This window comes from Amblyomma mixtum, chromosome 5 (genome assembly GCF_055824585.1).
Source record: "Amblyomma mixtum isolate Tamu chromosome 5, ASM5582458v1, whole genome shotgun sequence".
Classification (NCBI taxonomy): Eukaryota; Metazoa; Arthropoda; class Arachnida; order Ixodida; family Ixodidae; genus Amblyomma; species Amblyomma mixtum.
In genome coordinates, this window is record NC_143016.1 from 164,980,419 (window position 1) to 164,997,369 (window position 16,951).

At 48.1% G+C, this 16,951-nt stretch overlaps 1 protein-coding gene across 1 annotated transcript; it reads right to left on the reverse strand.

The window, feature by feature from the left end:
* Window positions 1-9,438: 9,438 nt before the first annotated feature.
* LOC149344490 (uncharacterized) lies at window positions 9,439-10,182 on the reverse strand (the record flags this gene model as incomplete). Its single annotated transcript, XM_089547242.1, has 1 exon — window positions 9,439-10,182. A coding segment is annotated over one exon (729 nt), but the record flags the coding sequence as incomplete, so codon positions are not given.
* Between the last annotated feature and the right edge of the window lie 6,769 nt (window positions 10,183-16,951).

Consider the following 16,951-nt stretch of genomic DNA (forward strand, 5'->3'; position numbering starts at 1 on the left):
TAAAAAATTCAGGTTTTTCGGTCATGGTGCCAGCCACCCACCATGGAGCCCAACAAGGGGACGGGACAGGAACTTGCAAGCAAGTCCTGCCCACGCCAGCTGTACACCTTAACTATAACCAAATATGACTCAACTCAGGGTAGTTGGTCACACAAGGTTAACCCTAGCCGCCTATGAAAAGTAAAGAAAAACGAAGAAAAGAGGAGGAGACAGGAGAGTGGTGAGAAAGAGATAGGAAAGCGAAAGATGGAGAGGAGAACAGGAAAAGGCGACTGCCGATTTCCCCCGGTCGGGTCAGGCCGGAGGTGCCGTCTACAGGAAGCTGGGGCCAAAGTGGTGTGTTGCCTCCGCCGAGGGGCCTTAAGGGTCCAAACGCTCGCCATTGGCTCAACCACCAGGATCCCCTTTTCCCCGGACACGGCGATGCCACGCACGACTAAGCGCGGGTGCTCGGGTCCGTGGTGGCACACTGCTCACCATCATCCCCCTGCGGGGATGTCCCTGCGGATGCTCAGGTACCCGTGGTGTCGCAACTCACCATCGTCTGCATGAATCAGACGCCCCTGCGGGGTCCTAAATTTTTTGCACTGCATTTTGCTCCGCAGCACTGCTAAGCCGCAATTCCAGCTGCAGTACCGTGCAAGAACTCGACTTTGTCAACTGCGTCATGCAACCACTGAACCTATTTGACCTGCTAACTGCTAGGTTGAATCAAGTACGAAGGCTTGATTCGTCGCTAAAGGAAGGCTGGTGCCACAAGATGTGGGTGGTATTCGACGTCCCATCGCCGAACATGAAACTGGAGACCATGTACATGGAGCTGGCTGCTGCGCAACAGAATATTTGTCTTTTTCGAACTCATCCTGCAGCAGTGCACAGACTGCGAAACCTGCACTTCTGCGTTGGCTAGAAGGGAGGAGCACGTGCGCCGACCTGCACACGTGCTCTGCGTGCTCTCCAGCTTGAACACATTTAAATACATCTGTGAACTCATCTTTACCCAAGAAATATAACTTGGCCGTGCCGTCGGTAACCGCGCAGTGTTCCAGCTGTAGACCTTATGCTTTGCGTCTTAAGTTATAAGATGAGCCGGTAAACTCAAGCAATCCGGCCATTTTCAAGGACGGTGTGCAGCACGACCAGCCAAAAAGGGCCGAGCAAGAAATCCTGGCCATGGAATACAACAGCCACATAGATCGTTACCACCTCTCCGAAGTCCGCGAACCACGAACGTTGGACCACATCTCATCACTGTGCTTTGTAGACACCACTCCGCACGGAAAGCAGTCGTCAGGGACAGTGACTGCCAGCAGCTACTACACTGACGCAACACAATTCTTCATCAAAAGCTGCGTGCCGAGCATCGCACTGTTAAACGGAGCGTGATATCAATTTTACCGCGGCAGCTATGTGATCGCGATCTTGGGTCCCATGCTGCCTCATTTACAGGATCTAGCCTTAGCTTCCTGCAGCACAACCAGCTAGACTCTGATCTGTTGGTGGCCCGGGGATCCAGAAACCTGCGGTGGCTGGACGTTCGGGCGGAGCGCAGTTCGAATGAGGACTGCCAGCGCGGACTCTAGAAGGTACCCCTCCGATTCAGCGAAGCGTGCTTCAAGGAGCTGCACGAGTGGTCAAAGCGGCCACTACATCAACGCAACACAGTTATTCCTCAAAAGTTGCGTGCCGAGCATCGCAGTGTTAAATGGAGCGTGATATCAATTTTACCGCGGCAGCTAAGTGATCGCGATCTCGGGTCCCATGCTGCCTCATTTACGGGATCTAGCCTTAGCTTCCTACAGCACAACCAGCTAGACTCTGATCTCCTGGTGGCCCGGGGATCCAGAAACCTGCGGTGGCTGGACGTTCGGGCGGAGCGCAGTTCGAATGAGGACTGCCAGCGCGGACTCTAGAAGGTACCCCTCCGATTCAGCGAAGCGTGCTTCAAGGAGCTGCACGAGTGGTCAAAGCGGCCACTACATCAACGCAACACAGTTATTCCTCAAACGTTGCGTGCCGAGCATCGCAGTGTTAAATGGAGCGTGATATCAATTTTACCGCGGCAGCTATGTGATCGCGATCTTAGGTCTCATACTGCCTCATTTACGGGACCTAGCCTTCGCTTCCTGCAGCACGAACAGCGAGACTCTGACCTGTTGCTGGCCCGGGGATCCAGAAACCTGTGGCAGCGGAACGTTCGGGCAGAGCGCAGTTCGAATGAGGACTGCCAGCGCGGACTCTAGAAGGTACCCCTCCGATTCAGCGAAGCGTGCTTCAGGGAGCTGCACGAGTGGTCAAAGCGGCCACTACATCAACGCAACACAGTTATTCCTCAAAAGATGCGTGCCGAGCATCGCAGTGTTAAATGGAGCGTGATATCAATTTTACCGCGGCAGCTATGTGATCGCGATCTTGGGTCCCATGCTGCCTCATTTCCGGGATCTAGCCTTAGTTTCCTGCAGCACAACCAGCGAGACTCTGACCTATTGCTGGCCCGGGGATCCAGAAACCGGTGGGAGCCGAACGTTCGGGCGGAGCGCACTCTGAATGAGGTCTGCCAGCGCGGGCTCTGGAAGGTACCCCTCCGATTCAGCGAAGCATGCTTCAAGGAGCCGCACGAGTGGTCAAAGCGGCCACTACATCACCGCAACTCAGTTATTCCTCAGAAGTTGCGTGCCGAGCATCGCAGTGTTAAATAGAGCGTGATATCAATTTTACCGCGGCAGCTATGTGATCGCGATCTCGGGTCCCATGCTGCCTCATTTACGGGATCTAGCCTTAGCTTCCTGCACAAAACCAGCGAGACACTGACCTGTTGCTGGCCCGGGGATGCAGAAACCTGTGGCAGCTGAACGTTCGGGCGGAGCGCAGCACAAACAGCGAGACTCTGACCTGTTGCTGGCCCGGGGATCCAGAAACCTGTGGCAGCCGAACGTTCGGGCGGAGCGCAGTGCGAATGAGGACTGCCAGCGCGGGCTCTGGAAGGTACCCCTCCGATTCAGCGAAGCGTGTTTCAAGGTCAAGCGTGCGAGTGGTCAAAGCGGCCACTACATCACCGCAACACAGTTATTCCTCAAAAGTTGCGTGCCGAGCATCGCAGTGTTAAATGGAGCGTGATATCAATTTTACCGCGGCAGCTATGTGATCGCGATCTTGGGTCCCATGCTGCCTCATTTACGGGATCTAGCCTTCGCTTCCTGCAGCACAACCAGCGAGACTCTGACCTGTTGCTGGCCCGGGGATCCAGAAACCTGTGGCAGCTGAACGTTCGGGCGGAGCGCACTTCGAATGAGGTCTGCTAGTGCGGGCTCTGGAAGTTACCCCTCCGATTCAGCGAAGCGTGCTTCAAGGAGCTGCACCAGTGGTCAAAGCGCCCACTACATCAGCACAACACAGTTATTCCTCAAAAGTTGGGTGTCAAGCATCGCAGTGTTAAATGGAGCGTGATACCAATTTTACCGCGGCAGCTCTGTGATCGCGATCTTCGGCCCCAGGCTGCCTCATTTACGGGATCTAGCCTTCGCTTCCTGCAGCACAGCCAGCGAGACTCTGACCTGTTGCTGGCCCGGGGATCCAGAAACCTGTGGCAGCCGAACGTTCGGGCGGAGCGCACTCTGAATGATGTCTGCCAGCGCGGGCTCTGGAAGGTACCCCTCCGGTTCAGCGAAGCGTGCTTCAAGGAGCTGCACGAGTGGTCAAAGCAGCGGCTTTGCCTGAATGATGTCTGAGATGGCATCGCTGGATTTCCTGCGCGAGTTCTGTGTTTTGGAGTTGCAATTAAGAATGAAACAGCGTCGAGGTAGAGGTGACGCACACTACCAGCTGTTTCTTTAATGTATTTGTGTTTTGTGGTCCTCGGCTTGTCTCCTGAAGGCACCAAGGTATAGGCGATAATCAAAAATATGCCTGTGATGGCTGTAGTTAAAAAGTACTCCTCTATAGTTCCACCTAGCCAAAAATGTCATGTTCAGGTATGCTCGGTAGTAGGGCAGCGGTCAGCTTTCAACAGCCGTAGTTCCTGGCTTTCCTATTTTCGAGAGAGAGTTAAGCGGGCACTGTAGAACAGCCGTGCTGGGAGGGGCGTCCGTCGCATCAATGGTTGTACTGGAGGCCCACGGTTATTCCAGTGGCGAACGATCCTGAAGCCTCCCCATTTTAGGAGAAGCCTTGACGGCTCCCAACTCAGTGGCCGGCGAGCCCTATTTTGGAGGGGCCATGGCAGCCTTCACTGCAACTGCTTGGGGCGGAACACAGCTACCTCAGCATATGCGGCTTCGGTTGGAGCCAGTTTGCACTGTGGTGCTCCACCCCAAATGACCACATGCACGAAATTGTTAGGCCCAGCCTTTGTCTGGCGTCTCTGAACGATATATTAAGGCGAAAGCCTTTAGTGGCTCATTTACCCGTCCGTCCGTCCGGCGTTACATCCCCTGCCTGGGGTGACTCATCTACGAGCGCAGCTGCCAAAAGACGACGTCATCATCGTCGACAGGTGCAGCTGTCGGCGGGATGGTGTCGAGCGCTGATAGTTCGTCAGTCGATCTGCGGCAGCTAGTAGAGTGTGGCTCCCAAGCGGTGCAGCCATTCATTGGCAGTCGAAGTAGCGCGACAAAGGCTGTCGCCTAGCGCAAATAAGGCTGCCAAAGTGCCCCCATAGTTTTTTTCTTTGTTTTCAGTGTGACAATTTATATTTAATTTTTCTAGCTTGGGCAAGACTTGCACTAAGCTGGATGGTCTCCTTTGCAGTTCGCCGAGTAGGGCACCACTTTATCGCTGTTCTGTATCTTTGCATGGTTGTATCTTTGCATGGCTGTATCTTTGCATGGCTGTATCTTTGCATGGCTGTATCTTTGCATGGCTGTATCTTTGCATGGCTGTATCTTTGCATGGCTGTATCTTTGCATGGCTGTATCTTTGCATGGCTGTATCTTTGCGTGGCTTTAAGTAGTTTTTAAGCGGATATTTTTTACAATTCAGAGGTCACTGTAGCAAACAGTGCTGTACTGTGTTCGCGCGCAGTTCCAAGTGTGGGTGGCGTATCGAAGCAGAACCTGACGTATCAAAGCAGGCGTATCGAAGCAGAAGCAGAACCTCTATGTGGACAACTTAGTCCGCCGCCTTTCAATCTACCTCAGCTTTCCATCAAGGCTTTACGATTAACGCTAAAAGCTTAGCATTTTCTCCGGTGTACCTTGACACTACAACTTCCCGGTAGCGAAATTTCTGTGACGAAGTTCGCCCATATATGTAAACGGTCAGGTCACCCCGCTGTCTGCCGCCGAGTGGAACTGCTATCGCCAGTCATTCTTTGATTAACATTACAAGAACGTTGCCTTATCAAAACTGCGGCCCAAAGTGTATCTGGCCTGTCTAGGCCGTGAGCGCAGATGCGCGTGGTCCCTTCAATGTTTTCTGCTTGTGGTCTACACTAAATCGAAATGTTGAGAGTGCCGGAGGGCGAAAGGCGGCTAATTGCGGATTTAATTCTGAGGGGCTACTCGCAGAAACGAACTGCATCAGAAACGAATCGCGCAATTCACACAGTAAACAGAATAATTAATGCATGCCGGAAAGTTAGTTAGGTAGTTATATTGATTTTTATGGCGCAAAAGCAACTGAGGCTATGCTGCGCCAAACACAAGGTTAGAGTTTTTGTTAATGGTGAAGCTTTTTAAAAGTACTTAGAGTTTGTTTAAAACGTTGGCTTCCTTGAGAAACCTAAAAATACATGAAATGTCAACCAGTGCTCGATCACCTAAGAGTAGCATGGGGTGTAATGGGATGCTTTCCCTGTAAAATGTTGTGAAATATTTCTTTCTTAGTTCTTCTAGTTTTATGCATGAAATTAAAATGTGGTTCACTGTGAGTTCAGCACCACACATTTCACAGAGAGGTTTGTTTTGTTTGGCTAGCAGAAAGTTGTGCGTGAGGTGGGTGTGTCCAATGCGGAGCCGACATAAAATAACTTCGGTAAAACGTTCTTGATGCCTACATGATTGCCATTCCCCTAAAATTGGTTTCACAGAATGTAATTTGTTGTTTACGTGATCTTGCCATGCGGCCTGCCACTTATTTTTGAGTTTACTGTTGATAAACTTCAAGCAATCCCTGTGCGGTATGCTCACTTGTTTTATTTGGCCATTCCGGGCTTGTGCAGCGCATACATCTGCTTTTTCATTACCTACGATTCCAACATGGCTAGGAATCCAGCAGAATTTAATGTTATGTTTTTGTTTTGTGATTTTAACAATGTTATGTAAGATGTTACCTATTATGGGTTCAGCAGCATTTCTGGAGTGCAGTGCTTTGAGCATACTCAGGGAATCGGTGTAAATGATGCTATTTTTGATATTCTCTCTTACTATTTTTTCCCCAGCTACAAAGATGGCATAACACTCAGCACTAAAAACCGATGCGCATTCTGGTAGTCGCATTATCTGTTTGTTTTTTCCTTGGATTACTGCACTTCCAACGTGACTTTCTGTTTTTGAGCCATCGGTATAAAATTCAATGTTAGTGTCATACTTTTCTTGTAGTGCAAAGAATTCCTGTAATATGTACTCATTTGGCGTTTGCTTTTTATCTAAATGTGTCATTGTGAGGTCACACACTGAAGGCAGGCTGTACCATGGTGGTAAATATTCATTCCTTTGTGCAATATTCGGTAGGGTATCTAGTACTGTTAGCTCTTCGCATTTATCTTCAAAGCGCAGCAGTAATGGTCTGATAGAATGTGGTTCGTTGATGAATAATCTTTTAGATGGGCACTTGGTGACAACTGGATGGCAGAGATGTTTCGGAAGAGAACGGATTTTTAAGACATATGAGCATGTAAGGGCGATTCTTCGATCCTCAAGAGCGGCTTCATTAGTTTCAACGTAAAGGCTAACTACTGGTGATGTTCTGTATGCTCCAGATGATAGGCGCAGACCGAGATTATGAATGGGGTCTAATCTTTTTAAGTAGGATGCTCTTGCCGAACCATATACTATGCACCCGTAGTCCAGCTTGGAGCGCACCAGAGAGCGATATATTTGTAAAAGGCTTGCTCTATCGGACCCCCACCGCTTCCGTGAGAGAACATTTAAGATATTGAGGACTTGAGAAGCTTTCTTTTTAAGGTTGTTAATATGTGGTAGAAATGTGAGTTTCTTGTCCAAAGTTAGGCCTAAAAATTTGTGTTCTTGTTTAATTGGTAGCGCAGTGTGATTCAGGTATAGACTGGGATCGACCTGTAGGCCTCGTCGCAATGAGAAAAGAACAGCTACTGTTTTTTTGAGGAGAAAATTTGAACCCATTTATGTCTGCCCAAGCACCTAGTTTATTTAGTGTGATTTGTATTTGTCTCTCACAGGTTGATATGCTAGAGGACGTGCATGCTATTTGTAGGTCATCTACATAGACTGAATACATTATGGACTTGGGTATTACTTTAGATAAGGAATTCATTTTTACTATGAAGAGTGTCGTGCTTAGAATGCACCCCTGGGGTACGCCGTTCTCTTGGGTGAAAGTCATGGAGAGAGTTGCTCCTAGGCGGACTCGGAATGTGCGGTTAGCCAGGAAGTCGTTCAAGCAGTTCAACATCCTGCCGCGGATACCTAGCTCTGCTAGGTCACGGAGGATGCCGAACTTCCACGTAGTATCGTAGGCCTTCTCCAAGTCGAAGAAGACCCCAATACAGTGCTGCTTGTGGATGAACGCCTCCCGGATGGTGTTTTCTAGACGGACAAGGTGATCTGTGGTCGAGCATGCTTTTTTGAACCCACATTGGTGTGTATCTAATAGTTGCCGAGATTCAAGTATGAAGGTCAATCTAATGTTTATTACACTTTCGAAAGATTTAGCAATGCAGCTGGTGAGGGCTATTGGTCTGTAACTGCTAGGACTTGTTGGTGGTTTTCCGGGTTTGAGAAAAGGTATTATGACTGCTTTTTTCCACTCGTCAGGTATATTTCCAGTTATCCAGATTTTATTAAAGAATTTTAACAGTGCCTCTACAGCAGCCTCGGAGAGATGTGCAAGCATAGCGTAATGCACGTTGTCTGGTCCCGGTGCTGTCTTTTTCCCAGAAGATAGTACCTTATTCAATTCTTGTAGTGTGAGAGGCTGGTTATAATCCTCATGAACACCTGCTCCAGATGGAAATTTTTGTTTTTCAGCTATTGCTTTGTGTTTCTGAAATGTGTTTGGGTAGTTGGATGAGCTTGAGATCTCAGCAAAATACTCGCCCAGTATGTTGGCCTGTTCTTCTAAAGATGTTTGTGTCCCGGGTGCTGTCAAGAGAGGAAGTGTGAAAGGGGTATGGTCACCAGTAAATTTACGAACTTTTTCCCACATTTTCTTTGCTGTTATTGAACTATTTATTGAGGAGACATATTTCTGCCAAGAGGTTTTCTCTGCATTTCTTCGCACATACCGCGCTCTGGCTTTTGCCTTCTTAAAGGTGAGTAGGTTCTCTGCAGTGGGATATCGACGCAGAGCGCTCCAGGCTTTCTTTTGTTGTTTTTTTGCTAATGTGCATTCTTTTGTCCACCACACTTTGTGTTTCTTTTGTGCAAGTCCTGTTGTTTGTGGTATAGCGAGTGTTGCGGCCGATATGATGCATTCAGTAAACTTATTATTAATTTCATCTGTGCTGAGGTGGTCACAAAATTCCTTTTCCAGAGTGGCACTTTTTGTAAAAAGTGACCAGTCGGCGAGCTGAATTTTCCAGCGCCGTGGCCTTGTGGGGATGATTGGAGTGGACGATGAGAGCCTGATGACGGTAGGTAAGTGATCGCTGCCCATGGGGTCATTTAAAACATCCCATTTAAAATCGTTAAAAAGTAATGGTGATGCGAAAGCTAAATCGAGAGAGCTCATTTTGGCTGAGCTTGGACAGCAATATGTGGCTTTTCCGGTATTTAAAAGACAGACATTATTGGAAAGTATAAAATCTTCGATTGTTTGGCCTCTAGAGTCACAGCGTTCGCTTCCCCAAAACGGAGAGTGAGTGTTAAAATCGCCAACTACCAGAAATGGCTCCGGCAGTTCATCGATCAGGCCTTCTAGATCTTGGCATGTTAATGTGATGTGTGGGGGAAGATATACAGTACATATTGATATGGATTTGTAGCTGATGACGCTAACCGCAACCGCCTCAAGTTTTGTTTTCAGTTTGATTTCTTGAGCCGGGACGCCGCTTTGGATGACGATTGCGACGCCTCCCGAGAGTCTATTTGCATGTTCGCGATCACGCCTAAAAGTTGTATAATGTTTTAAGATATTTGAATGTTGTGGACCAAGATTAGTCTCCTGGAGACATAGAGCTAGAGGCATCACTGACCCTAGAATATGTGTTATATCACTGTAGTTCCTCAACATTCCTCTACAGTTCCATTGAACCACGAATGGCATGTTTGTTTTTTGTTTTTTTTTTGTTTTTTTGGGTGGGAATGGAACGGAAGAAGTTTACTGTTCTGGGCCCGTTACCGGGGTTCTATCTTTTCGTCGCTCGAGAGAGCCGGTCCGCCGCTGCAAAGCGGGCGGAGTGGGAGTTGTATCCATCACCTCACCAGAGGTGCTGGAGGACCGCGAAGCCGCGGATGTGTTGGTGTCGGGCCTCCCCCGACGGGGGGAAGTCCTGCGGGGTGCCGACCAGTGAGCCGGCGCTCCCTGCTTTGGAGATGGCAGAGCAGCTTTCACTGTCTCTGCCTGGGGCGTTGATGGCACTGCCACAGGCTCCGTGAAGGTGGCCTGGGCAGATGCCGGAGTGCTGTGTGGTGCGCCGCCCCTGCGCACCACATCAGCAAAGTTTGTTTTTGTGGAAAAGTTGAAGCTGTTCTTTGCGTAAAACAGTCGTCGCGCTTCCTTAAATGTGATATTCTGTTTTGTTTTGATTGTAACAATTTCTTTTTCATTTTTCCACGATGGACATGACCTCGAATAGGCGGGATGATCGCCTTCACAGTTTGCGCAGCGAGGTGCTGCTCCTTCACAGTTGTCGGAAGCGTGTTCTTTTGATGCACATTTAGCGCAAGTTTCGCGGCCACGGCAGCTTTGAGACCCATGACCGTACCTTTGACATTTGAAGCACCTGCGTGGGTTGGGGATGTAATGTCTGACATTTATTTTGAGGTAGCCAGCTTCTATTGATTCGGGGAGTGTGCTTGAGTTGAAAGTCAGTACTAGGTGCTTTGTAGGTATCTCTTTGTTGTTAGTTAGTTAGTTAGTTATATTGATTTTAATGGCGCAAAAGCAACTGAGGCTATGATGCGCCAAACACAAGGTTAGAGTTTTTGTTAAAGGTGAAGCTTTCTATACTTAGAGTTTGTTTAAAATGCTTGCTTCCTTGAGAAGCCTAAAAATACATGAGATGTCAACCAGTGCTCGATCACCTAAAAGTAACATGGGGTGTAATGGGATGGTTTCCCTGTAAAATGTTGTAAAATATTTCTTTCTTAGCTCTTCTAGCTTTATACATGAAATTAAAATGTGGTTCACTGTGAGTTCAGCACCACACATGTCACAGAGAGGTTTGTTTTGTTTGGTTAGCAGAAAGTTGTGCGTGAGGTGGGTGTGTCCAATGCGGAGCCGACATAAAATAACTTCGGTAAAACGTTCTTGATGCCTACACGATTGCCATTCCCCTAAAATGGGCTTAACAGAATGTAATTTGTTGTTTGCGTGCTCTTCCCATTCTGCCTGCCACTTATTTCTGAGTTTACTGTAGATAAACTTTAAACAATCCCTGTGCGGTATGTTCACTTGCTTTATTTGGCCATTCCGGGCTTGTGCAGCACATACATCTGCTTTCTCATTACCTACAATTCCAACATGGCTAGGAACCCAGCAGAATTTAATGTTGTGCTTTTGTTTTGTGATTTTAACTATGTTATGTATGATGTTTCCTATTATGGGTTCAGTAGCATTCCTGGAGTGCAGTGCTTTGAGCATACTGAGGGAATCGGTGTAAATGATGCTATTTTTGATGTTCTCTCTTACTATTTTTTCTACAGCTATGAAGATGGCATAACACTCAGCAGTAAAAACTGATGCGCATTCTGGTAGTCGTATTATCTGTTTATTTTTTTCTTGGATTACTGCACTTCCAACATGACTTTCTGTTTTTGAGCCATCGGTATAAAATTCAATGTAGGTGTCATACGTTTCTTGTAGTGCAAAGAATTCCTGTAATATGTACTCGTTTGGCGTTTGCTTTTTGTCTAAATGTGTCATTGTGAAGTCACATACTGAAGGCAGGCTGTACCATGGTGGCAAATATTCATTCCTTTGTGCAATATTCGGTAGGGCATCTAGTACTGTTAGCTCTTCACATTTATCTTCAAAGCGCAGTAGTAATGGCCTGATAGAATGTGGTTTGTTGATGAATAATCTTTTAGATGGGCACTTGGTGACAACTGGATGGCAGAGATGTTTCGGAAGAGAACGGATTTTTAAGACGTATGTGCATGTTAGTGCGATTCTTCGGTCCTCAAGAGCGGGCTCATTAGTTTCAACGTATAGGCTGGCTACTGGTGATGTTCTGTATGCTCCAGATGATAGGCGGAGACCAAGATTATGAATGGGGTCTAATCTTTTCAAGTAGGATGCTCTTGCCGAGCCATATACTATGCACCCGTAGTCCAGCTTGGAGCGCACCAGAGAGCGATATATTTGTAAAAGGCTTGCTCTATCGGACCCCCACCGCTTCCGTGAGAGCACTTTTAAGACATTGAGGGCTTGAGAAGCTTTCTTTTTAAGGTTGTTAATGTGTGGTAGAAATGTGAGTTTCTTGTCGAAAGTTAGGCCTAAAAATTTGTGTTCTTGTTTAATTGGTAGCGCAGTGTGATTCAGGTATAGACTGGGCTCGACCTGTAGGCCTCGTCGCAATGAGAAAAGAACAGCTACTGTTTTTTGAGGGGAAAATTTAAATCCATTTTTGTCTGCCCAAGAACCTAGTTTATTTAGTGTGATTTGTATTTGTCTCTCACAGGTTGATATGCTGGAGGACGTGCATGCTATTTGTAGGTCATCTACATAAACTGAATACATTATGGACTTGGGCATTACTTTAGCTAAGGAATTCATTTTTACTATGAAGAGTGTCGTGCTTAGAATGCACCCCTGGGGTACGCCGTTCTCTTGGGTGAAAGTCATGGAGAGAGTTGCTCCTAGGCGGACTCGGAATGTGCGGTTAGCCAGGAAGTCGTTCAAGCAGTTCAACATCCTGCCGCGGATACCTAGCTCTGCTAGGTCACGGAGGATGCCGAACTTCCACGTAGTATCGTAGGCCTTCTCCAGGTCGAAGAAGACCCCAATACAGTGCTGCTTGTGGATGAACGCCTCCCGGATGGTGTTTTCTAGGCGGACAAGGTGATCTGTGGTGGAGCATGTTTTCTTAAACCCACATTGGTGTTTATCTAGTAGTTGCCGAGATTCAAGTATGAAGGTCAGTCTAATGTTTATTACACTTTCGAAAGATTTAGCAATGCAGCTGGTGAGGGCTATTGGTCTGTAACTGCTAGGACTTGTTGGTGGTTTTCCGGGTTTGAGAAAGGGTATTATGACTGCTTTTTTCCACTCGTCAGGTATATTTCCAGTTATCCAGATTTTATTAAAGAATTTTAACAGTGCCTCTACAGCAGCCTCGGAGAGATGTGCAAGCATAGCGTAATGCACGTTGTCTGGTCCTGGTGCTGTCTTTTTTCCAGAAGATAATGCCTTATTTATTTCTTGTAGTGTGAGAGGCTGGTTGTAATCCTCATGAACACCTGCTCCAGATGGAAATTTTTGTTTTTCAGCTATTGCTTTGTGTTTTTGAAATGTGCTTGTGTAGTTGGATGAGCTTGAGATCTCAGCAAAGTGCTCGCCCAGTATGTTGGCCTGTTCTTCTAAAGATGTTTGTGTCCCGGGTGCTGTCAAGAGAGGAAGTGTGAAAGGGGTATGGTCACCAGTAAATTTACGCACTTTTTCCCACATTTTCTTTGATGTTGTTGAGCTGTTTATTGAGGAGACATATTTCTGCCAAGAGGTTTTTTCTGCATTTCTTCGGACATACCGCGCTCTGGCTTTTGCCTTCTTAAAGGTAAGTAAGTTCTCTGCAGTGGGATATCGACGCAGAGCGCTCCAGGCTTTGTTTTGTTGTTTTTTTGCTAATGTGCATTCTTTTGTCCACCACACTTTGTGTTTCTTTTGTGCAAGTCCTGTTGTTTGTGGTATAGCGAGTGTTGCGGCCGATATTATGCATTCAGTAAACTTCTGATTAATTTCATCTGTGCTAAGGTCTTCACAAAATTCCTTTTCCAGAGTGGCACTTTTTGTAAAGAGTGACCAGTCGGCAAGCTGAATTTTCCAGCGCCGTGGCCTTGTGGGGATGATTGGAGTGGATGATGAGAGCCTGATGACGGTAGGTAAGTGATCGCTGCCCATGGGGTCATTTAAAACATCCCATTTAAAATCGTTAAAAAGTAATGGTGATGCGAAGGCTAAATCGAGAGAGCTCATTTTTGCTGAGCTTGGGCAGCAATATGTGGCTTTTCCCGTATTTAAAAGACAGACATTATTCGAAAGTATAAAATCTTCGATTGTTTGGCCTCTAGAGTCGCAGCGTTCGCTTCCCCAAAAAGGGGAGTGAGCGTTAAAATCCCCGACTACTAGATATGGTTCTGGCAGTTCATTGATGAGTTCCTGTAGGTCACGGACTGTTAATGTTATATGTGGAGGAAGATATACAGAACAGATAGTTATAGTTTTGTAGCTGACAATGCTGACCGCAACTGCCTCCAGTTTTGTTGTGAGTCTGATCTCTTGAGCAGGGACGCCGCTTTGTACGACAATCGCGACGCCTCCCGAGAGTCTATTTGCCTGCTCACGATCTCGTCTAAAAGTTTTATAATGCTTCAGGATGTTTATATGTTGTGGACCTAGATTGGTTTCCTGGAGACATAAGGCTAAGGGTGACATTGACCCTAAAATGTTTTTTATGTCATCGTAATTTCTCAACAATCCTCTACAGTTCCACTGAACTAGAAAAGCCATGTTTATGTTTGGGGTAGGGACAATAAAGTGTTTACTTATTTTCTGGGCCCGTTATGAGGGCCCTGTCCTTCTTCCGCTCAAGAGAGCTGTTCCGCCGCTGTAAAGCAGGCGGGCTGGGGGTTAGATCCATCACCTCGTCAGAGGTGCTGGAAGACCGCGGTGAAGCCGCGGGCGTGTGGGGTTCAGGCCTCCCCCGACGGGGGGAAGTCCTGCGGGATGCTGGCCCATGGGCCGGCATTCCCTGCTTTGGGGTTGGCAGAGCAGCTTTCGCTGTCTCTGCCTGGGGCGTGGGTGGCACTGCCACAGGCGCGGTGGAAGTGGCCGCGGCAGGTGCAGGAGTGCTGTGTGGTGCTACGCCCCTGCGCACCACATCAGCGAAGTTTGGTTTCGCTGTGAAAGAGAAAGTGTTTGTGACTGCGAATCGCTTTCTTGCGTCTCGAAATGATATATTCTCCTTTGTTTTTATGGTGATTATTTCCTTTTCCTTCTTCCAGGACGGACATGCCCTGGAGTACGCAGCATGGTCGCCTTCACAGTTAGCGCAGCGTAGAGCTGCGTCACATTCCTCAGAATGGTGGTCCTTTGACGCGCATTTCGCGCAAGTTTTGCGGCCTCGGCAACTCTGTGATCCGTGTCCAAACCGTTGACAATTAAAGCACCTTCGGGGGTTAGGGATATAGTGTCTAACATTTACTTTGAGGTATCCAACGTCGATGGTTTCTGGCAATGTGCATGTGTTGAAAGTCAGGACCAGGTGTTTGGTATCTACATCTTTGTTGTCCTTGCGGATTTTGATTCGGTACACATCAATGACGTTTTGATCGGAAAGGCCTTCCAGCATTTCTTTTTCTGTGAGATGTAGAAAATCATTTTCGGAGATGACGCCACGGACAGTGTTGAGGGATCGGTGTGCTGTGATGGAGACAGGTGTCTCCCCCATACACACTATGTTTGCGAGTTTGGAAGTTTGAACATTATCTCGGAGTTCCAGCAATAGATCGCCGCTGGCCATTTTTGATACTTTGTAGCCGGGGCCCAAAGCTTCTGTTAAGCATTTCGATACGATGAAGGGGGATAGAATTCTGGCCTGTTTATCTTGCACTTCACTGTGGACGACATGGAATTTGGCGAATGTTGGTTTCTTTTTGGAAAAAAAGTACTCTGCTTCGTTCCGCACTCTTTTAAGAGAGCGATCAGGTTTGGAAAGGGGGGGAGCCATAAAAAATTGATGTTTTTCGGTCATGGTGCCAGCCACCCACCATGGAGCCCAACAAGGGGACGCGACAGGAACTTGAAAGAAAGTCCTGCCCACGCCAGCTGTACACCTTAACTATAACCTAATATGACTCAACTCAGGGTAGTTGGTCACACACGGTTAACCCTCGCCGCCAGGAAAAAGAGGAAAAAACGAAGAAAAGAGGAGGATACAGGAGAGTTCTAAGAAAGGAGATAGGAAAGTGAAAGATGGAGAGGAGAACAGGAAAAGGCGACTGCCGATTTCCTCCGGTCGGGTCAGGCCGGAGGTGCCGTCTACAGGAAGCTGGGGCCAAAGTGGTGTGTTGCCTCCGCCGAGGGGCCTTAAGGGTCCAAACGCTCGGCATCGGCTCAACCACCAGGATCCCCTTTTCCCCGGACACGGCGATGCCACGCACGGCTAAGCGCGGATGCTCGGGTCCGTGGTGACGCATTGTTCACCATCATCCCCCTGCGGGGATGTCCCTGCGGATGCTCGGGTTAACCCCGTGGTGTCGCCACTCACCAACGTCTGCATGCTGCAGACGCCTCCCTGCGGGGAATCTCTTTGTTGTCTTTTCTTATTTTGATACGATACACACTTATGACATTCTGTTCTTTGAGGCCTTCAAGCATTTCTTCCTCGGTGAGGTGAATGAAATCTGCTTCGGATATCACACCACGGACGGTGTTCAGAGATCGGTGTGCTGTAACTGATACAGGGATTTCCCCGATGGACACTAGGCTGGAAAGTTTTGAGTATTGGGCAGTGTCTCTGAGTTCAAGGAGCAGGTCACCACTTGGCATTTTAGACAGTTTGTACCCGGGACCCAAGGCCTCAGTTAGACTTTTTGCAACTAAGAATGGGGACATGGTTCTCGCGGTTTTTTCAGTTTCTTCGCTATGAAGAACGTGAAATTTTGGAAATGGTTTCGGTTTTTCGAAAAACTCTGCAGTTGCCTCGTTCCGCCCTCTTTTATGAGGGCGATCTGGTTTGGAAAAGGGGGGAGCCATGAAAATTATGTGTTGTTCGGCCGTGGTGCCAGCCACCCACCATAGAGCCCAACGAGGGGACGGGACAGGAACTTGCGAGCAAGTCCTGCCCACGCCAGCTGTACACCTCAACTATAACCCAATATGACGCAACTCAGGTTAGTTGGCCACACAAGGTTAACCCTCGCCGCCAGGAAAAAAGGGAAAAAACTAAGAAGAGAGGAGGATACAGGAAAGTTGTAAGGAAGGAAATAGGAAAGTCAAAGATAGAGGGGAGGACAGGAAAAGGCGACTGCCGATTTCCCCCGGTTGGGTCAGGCCGGAGGTGCCGTCTACAGGAAGCTGGGGCCAAAGTGGTGTGTTGCCTCCGCCGAGGGGCCTTAAGGGTCCAAACGCTCGGCATCGGCTCAACCACCAGGATCCCCTTTTCCCCGGACACGGCAATGCCACGCACGGCTAAGCGCGGATGCTCGGGTCCGTGGTGACGCATTGTTCACCATCATCCCCCTGCGGGAATGTCCCTGCGGATGCTCGGGTTAACCCCGTGGTGTCGCCACTCACCAACGTCTGCATGCTGCAGACGCCTCCCTGCGGGGAGCATGCCGGAAAGAAGGCAGGCTTCAGGATACCCCTCGGCGACCTCGTCGCAGAGTGACAATACATTAAGAAGACAGAGAGCTAGTAGCTACTGTGGAAGACACCC